Source organism: Phalaenopsis equestris, unplaced genomic scaffold, assembly GCF_001263595.1.
Source record: "Phalaenopsis equestris unplaced genomic scaffold, ASM126359v1 Scaffold000716, whole genome shotgun sequence".
In the NCBI taxonomy this organism is placed as follows: Eukaryota; Viridiplantae; Streptophyta; class Magnoliopsida; order Asparagales; family Orchidaceae; genus Phalaenopsis; species Phalaenopsis equestris.
The window spans coordinates 134,989-142,247 of record NW_018165156.1 but is presented as its reverse complement, the minus strand read 5'-3'; the positions used below and the strand labels follow the sequence as shown (position 1 = coordinate 142,247).

At 37.2% G+C, this 7,259-nt stretch overlaps 1 protein-coding gene across 1 annotated transcript in view; it reads left to right on the top strand.

Annotated features, from left to right (window-relative positions):
- The first annotated feature begins 384 nt into the window (after positions 1 to 384).
- The window catches only part of LOC110030416 (mitogen-activated protein kinase 4-like), a 15,642-nt gene continuing 8,767 nt past the window's right edge, over positions 385 to 7,259 (top strand). Inside the window, exons 1-3 of the mRNA XM_020733117.1 lie at positions 385 to 488; positions 597 to 727; positions 1,100 to 1,522. Coding sequence (XP_020588776.1) covers positions 1,103 to 1,522 — 420 coding nt within the window. The 5' untranslated portion in view covers positions 385 to 488; positions 597 to 727; positions 1,100 to 1,102. The remainder of the gene's footprint in view (positions 489 to 596; positions 728 to 1,099; positions 1,523 to 7,259) is intronic.

Genomic DNA, 7,259 nt, shown 5'->3' with positions numbered 1-7,259 from the left:
TAAGCTGAATACATCCACAATATGGTTACATAATAAAGTGAGAACTTGTGCTTTATTGAAAGCATGATTTAAATAATTAAATCATTTATTTTAACTTTAATCATAACCTTACAAAACATTAACTATCTATGTGTTACAATGAAAGAGGAAATGATTTGATGCTTCCGAAGAAACTATGAGCTTATAATCATTCCCTTAGATGAATTTTTGGTGTTTCCTAAACTTTGACTTTTTATATTAACACCATACAAATCTTTAGAATCACATTAAAAAGATCACTATTTTAACTTTTAAAACTTTAAAACGTAAAATAATTTTTTTACGCATATGGTATGTATGTAAAAATGCCATTTTTTTAATACAAATAGCAGTCCTAATCGTTTACTCCTCCGTCCCCAACTGCTGATCTAAGGTGTCGGGATTCTTAGCTCCATCGGAGAAGCTGAATTCGATGAGGCACCGCTTCTGTGAGCGTCTGAAGTAAAACTGTAAGGTTTAGGAAGTTGGAATGCAAGGAATCGTAGGGCTTTGCAGTCTAGTTTGGAGCTTCGAGAGTTGTATGAAGGTTTGATTTAACTGAGAGGCTTCTTTTCCAGACTTACTCAAGTGTTTCGGTTGAGAAGTTATTGCTGAACTCCGGGCAATTCACCTCGGTTGTTTAGATCCTTCTCGTTGATTTAATCGGGAGGCTTCTTTTCCGGACTTTCCTCTACTGCTACTGCCAGAGGTATGCTTTCTTAATCTTTCTTGCTGTTCAATTTTGTGTTTTTTATGTATTTTTATGTCCAATGCCTCTTTTGTAAACTTGTATAAGAGTTCTTGAAATGGTTGTGTGGAAGAATTCGATTTATTTTGGAGTTGACCTGGGAAATGGCGATCCGATATATATTTATATATATTTTTTGGTCACTGGCTATTGATAACTAGAAAGCGGATTTAGAGCAACAGTTGGTCAGCTCTAGTGCTTCATGAAGGAGTTCCTATCTAGACCTTACTGGATATTGAGAATGATGCCTTTTAATGTTCAACTCCTTCGTTTTGCTAAATTATTGATTGATGTATGGCTTGCTTTATGAGGAAGTATGCTTCGTGTTGGTAGGGAATGGCTAGATCTGTTGATCCGCCAAATGGCACTGGGAATCCTGGGAAGCATTACTTTGTGATGTTGCAAAGTCTTTTTGAGATTGACACCAAGTATGTGCCCATCAAGCCGATTGGTAGGGGAGCATATGGGATTGTTTGTTCTTCTGTGAACAAGGAGACAAATGAAAAGGTTGCAATTAAAAAAATTAACAATGTTTTTGAAAATCGAGTCGATGCACTTCGAACACTAAGGGAAGTGAAACTTCTCCGCCACCTTCATCATGAGAATGTCATTGCTTTGAAGGATATTATGATGCCGCCTCATAAGAATTTCAGGGATGTTTACCTTGTATACGAACTCATGGATACTGACTTGCATCAAATTATCAAATCCCCTCAAACGCTCTCTAATGACCATTATCAGTACTTTCTGTTCCAGGTATATTCATTTTCGTATGCACATTTGATAATTTTCAACATATTGCGGTATTTAGTTTTTTTTCTAGTCTTGGTGTTTCCTTGATGCTTCTTTTGTTTGAATTGCTTGTGGAGTTTTCACATGGCTTTGTTTAATTTGAAGAGCATCTTCATGAAAACATGCTTAAATTGTTGATATAGGATCTGTCTTTATTTTATTGTTTATGCTTATTATATGTTGAAATGTTTAACAACAGAATGATAGGTGGTATGATTTCTATTTAAAAATAAGTATTGTTAAGGTAAGAATGTTTAGTGATAAAGTGATTGCTATTAAGTTAATTGTTATTGAGGGTATTATAGATGCGGTTGGTGCTTATACTCCATAGGTTGGAGTAGAGTAAGTATTAATTTTGGAAAGAGGTGAATGGACTTTTATGACATATGCCTCAGGAATATGGGATATTAAATAAACATATTAGTTCCATTTGGATAGGCTATGAGAGGATTCATGGTGGGTTTGAACTTGAATATATAAATGCAACAAAAGAAGTTTTGCTTATTTTACAATAGCTTTTGATTCTATAATAATAAAAAAAAATATTTAATTACTTGTAAATGTGATCAAGCCCTAATGCAATAAAGGATGGGTTGATTGGCATGGAGGGAAATGGGTCTTATAGTCTTGCCTTACAAGCAAGAGACTCTAAAGAATACAAAAGATTTACCATGCAATGCAAGGATGTATTGTTTTTCTAAACTTACATGTTGATATGGCTCAAGGCCTGCAGTATCGATGCGCTTTGATAAGCATTTGCCGACTTAGTCCAATGTTTATAATCTAGAGCGTATAGCGAAATACCATGATACTAAGTTTGACATATGTCTTGCATAGTTTATCTACTTTTATGGGTTACAAAAGTATTTTTTTTTTAGTAAAAAAGCATATATGAAGTAGTAGAATTCAAATAGCTTTATCAATTCTTAAATTTTTAAAAAGTTCAAATAGGTAGCCTAACACTTATGCACAGAAAGAAATAAAATGATACACAAATTACAAATAAATAATACACAAAAAATACAATAAGTATGTGGATAAATCATGCAAAGGAAGTAAATAAAGAATATTTGAAATACCTGAACAACAACAACAAGCCTTTATCCCACTGAATGAATCCTTTTTCTCCATTGTATTTTATCAAGTGTCATATTTTAATTTAATTCTAATAAATTAAAATAATTTTTTATATAACATGCCCAAATATTTTTAGGTCTGCCTCTATATTTCTTAGCATAAGTCAAACCTAAAGAATATTTAAAATACATAGAAGAAAATAATACTAAACATTACAAAACATGATCCTCTCAATTTTACTATACAATGCATAAAAATATCATAGAATTTATTAAATATCAAGCATGTCTTCATCATTATCCTTTATTACATACAATTATTGCAAAACCTTTGTAGTAGAAATCTCTATAGTACTTACTATAGTAAATATGATAGTATATTGTGGACTCTAGGGAAAAAATCTATAAAAAAAATTAAATAAAAGGATTGTATTTGTGTATTTCTGTGTGCATAATAAAAATATTACGATAATACGGATTACACAATATTCCTTCCTATTATCAAAGAATTATATTTAAATTTTGTAATTATGACAAACAAAAATTCATGTTTTTTTGAGTCACATTGCTTGGGATTAAGTCGATGGAAATGTCAGGAGATTTTAATAGTACATGTCTTTGAATCTTTTTCTATTTAAACAAATATCTATTCCTAATTCTACATGTCAAATGTAATTCTTATGATTTGTGAAATAGAAATTTAATGATTTCCTTTGGACTTTAAATGCATGGGTGGATTATGCTTAATCAAGTTTAGAGCTAAATTAATGAGTCCAATGTAATTTAATTCTCTAAATTCCAACAGATCTTGTGATTTTATAGGCATTTAAATGGTCCTAAATACCCAATTGCATACAAGTATTTTTAATATTCACCTTGAATCAACATTGAGCAAACTTTTGAAGATTTAGCAGACGCTTGAGGTGGTGCAAAGGAAGCTAGCCTGCTAATTCATCCAAAATTGTGTGTGAGTGGACGCTTGAGTAGGGATTCATTGGAGTGTGGCCCAATGACTAGAGTGGTTAGGTGTTTATGCTAATACTGAGTGTTGGTGCTAGTCTATAGGGGCAAGATTCAATTACTGTAGCTAGTCCCATATGTAGCATGGACAATGATGCATGCTAGAGCAAAAAACTATCCAATGAAACTAATGACCAGAACTAGGTGGAAAGACCATCTCACAACAAGATGATAAATTGTTATGGTATATGATGACAAATTGTAATCTCATGGTAATTGATGATGTCCTTGCTCACAGGTTACCACTCATTCTTATGTCCACAAATAGGAGGCATGACAATTGAGCGATTGGGATGAGGCCACGACAAGTCGGTGATGTTACCTATAAGGTAAGATTTTCTTACTTTTCTAATTGGGCACTATGGCTTACTTTTAGAAGGGATTTCAAGGTGTTATTGTGGGATTCTAAGGGTTTTATACTAGGTAATCCACTTTTTTTCACTGTTTTGAGGGATTGAGTAAGAAAGTATCGCCAAGTGTAGGATTAGAAGATGTTAAGGGAAAGGCCATGAAAGTGCACACCAAAGAGACGCCTTATAGCAGGATAAGAGTTGCATCTATTATGTTTATACGATTGTAGTGTTCGAAGCAATCAATGGCTTCGCTTAAGGACAATGATTGTCAAGGTGGATGATGGGTGGAATGTTAACCACTGATCAAGTCAAGGCAGGCAAGCTAAACCACTAATATGATGATTCTTAAGAGAAACTTGATTGAGTCATGCCAGTAAGACACAACTAGAATGTGTGCAACGCGTGCAAATCAAGTTGCGTGGATGAGTTATCGTGCACATCTATGAATTGTAGGAATGCACTTGATGCTTGAAGTATCATGTGTCGAAGCAAGGAGCAACTTTGGAATGTAGAGGTTTGCACACACAGGGCTATATGGGCATCAACATGTAATGTGGTGATGCATCAACATGTGGTTAAACTTAGAGTTACAAGTAACATGAGGGCAGTCTTTGGCATTATGAGGTCACAGAGGTAGCCTCAAAAAGTAATTTTGGTGACGAGCATTGTGTGATGAGCACTGAGTGCCACGCATGAGGTTCATTGGACATCATAGTAGCTTATCAGAGTCAGTTTCAGGCATAAGGGCGTGAAGGTGGGCTGAATAAGTCCTCCCATGGGTGCAAAACAATACCATCAAAGGGAAAAAGCAGTTGACCAACGACGGCTCTGTAGACCTCGCTTTCGGCCAAGGTGTAGTCTTCCCCTCCTTAGTAGCCTAGGATCTAGCCGTAGGACATTTCTGTCGACTACTCCTAGTAAACTAGTGAATGAGCCCTCATCGTTAGCAATTCTGGACTTTTCTTCGCTCGAATTGATGTTCCATGTAGTAGTCTTGACTGCTATTACTTAGCAGGTAAGGCTACTCCGAAGGAACTCAGGTAGCATTCCTATAAGACTGTCGGACTTAGGATTGACTCTACTCGTTGATTTGGCGCCGCTGCGCTCTTCGCCGTCCTGTTTAATCGAATTCGAGCCAAAATTTTGATAGGACCGTGATGCGTTTTTAACCCGATCGACGACGAGGTTGTCCAGACGACTCCGGATGACGAAACAGACTGCGCCGACGCGTCTTGAAAGTTGATTTCGCCTAGGAGAGACGTTTGTTTCGTCACGAAGGCTGGAGAAGGATATGTATTTTAGTATTATTTATACTAATAAATAATATTTTATTATTATTATTATAAATAATACAAGCCTAATCCCTAATTTCATTTCCCCTCTCCCGTTTCCGTCTCTTGTTCGTGGGTCCGTCCCTCTCGCGTCTCTGCTCTGGTCGTTGTGGTCCCTCGAGTTGACCTTACAAACTCGAGTCGTTGGAACGAAGGTTCCCACGCTCCTCTCGCAGTCGCCCATTCCTCCTCATTATTTGCTGGCTCCTCGAGCCGCAAACGGTATGGCGCGCCTTTGCGCTCGATGCTCGATCTCTGCGGGAGTTTTTTCAATCATTCATCTCCTCTGCCCTTAGCGTATATGAGAACTCCTCGGTGAATCTTCTAAAGGGGCCGAAAATCATTTTTAGGGGAGGACCTTTCTCTATTACTCTTCTCTACTCACTCTCTTAAGTTTTTTTGAACTCTCCTTGTTGTTGGAGAGAGGTGTTGGCTAGGGAACACTTTTCTGCAATTTCTTTTGTGATTCTACTTTAAGGAGGTACTTCCTTCTCCCCTTGTGCGTTGCCTGTGTTTGGCCCTGCTCTTTACCGAGCGCCTGCGCTTTGTTTGTGCTCGTCCCTGTTCTCTGCCGAGCCTTTATTAGCATGTTGGAACGAAAAGATCACCCTTTGATTCATTTTTTTAAATCCATTCTAATTTAATTCTCTATATGCCTATCATATGGAAGTAGCATTTGTTTGATGCAAGCTTAATGGATGTGTTTACTTCTCACTTCCTACTTTTGTATTTTACTGGCTCTCGGTTTTAACCTTGCCAAGCCTCTGATGATGATTTCAGGGTATGGTTTAGCACGCTAGTTGTCATTATACTTATATTTAGAAATGTTTATCACTTAAAGCATGTGAAAGATGAGAAAATATGCATATATTATAGGAGTTGTACTTGGTTAAGCAATGTGGCATGCTATTAGTTCTTTCTTTTACTTTGCTTATCTAAAGTGCTGAAGTCATGGCATGTTTCCTATCTCCCGAGAGATATCTATATTGGAAGCAATTAAGAGGATGGTCTTGAAATAATTTGGCCCCTCTCATGAGCATGTTAGTATATGTATTATGAAGCTTTCATCCACTTTCACTCAAAGCATGTGGTAGTTCTATTTTGAGATGTCTTAAAGGCATGAGAATATTGCTCTAACTTTTATTATGGCTTAGTATTGGAGGTCTCAATTGCAGCTTGGTTTTCGACCCTCACTTAGCTCAGGTTTTGGCCTATATTGGCTCGTTTTGGTCTTTTACTGATCCTTTTTTTTTAGTTGGAAGCTTGGTTTGGCTTTGCCTTTGTGCCGAGCCTCGGTTTTGCCTGTGGTGGCTTGGGTTTTGAGCTTTTGTTGGCTTTAGCTTTAGATTGGGAGCCCGATTTTTGCCTTAGAGTGATTGGAAGTTGATTTATGAGGAAGCTAGGTTCTTAATCTCTGTTGGAGTTTTGCTTTAGTCCTTATTCGAGAGTTGGATTGAACCTAGTTGGAGGCTCGGGTTTGCTTCGTTTCGCCCTGCCCGAGAGGCGGTTGTGGGTTTTGGCTTTCACTGACCTTAGCTCCTACCCGTGAACCTATTGAGGGGTTCCCTGGAACGGTGTGGTTCTTCTTGTTGAAGCATGAGTGGCTTTATTTTTATTTTTGTGTAAATTTGATTGTTGAATCAAGTTTGTCATCCCAAAAATTATAATCATCTTGGTCATCCTCTTATGTATGTCGAGGGGGTATAGCAGACACAGGCAGTTCTTTTGGATGCCTCGGCCATGAGCCTTAATAGCTCCCCCTTTTCTTTTTGGTTGCCTTAGTTGTGAGCCTTACTTAGTGTTCCTTGGGTTTCCTTTGATCATGTGCCTTAGTAGTTGTCCCTTGCTGCCCTTAGCCGTAAGCCTTAGTATTTGCCTCCTTTGTGGGTTGCCTTGGCGAGAGCCTTACATGTTGTTCATC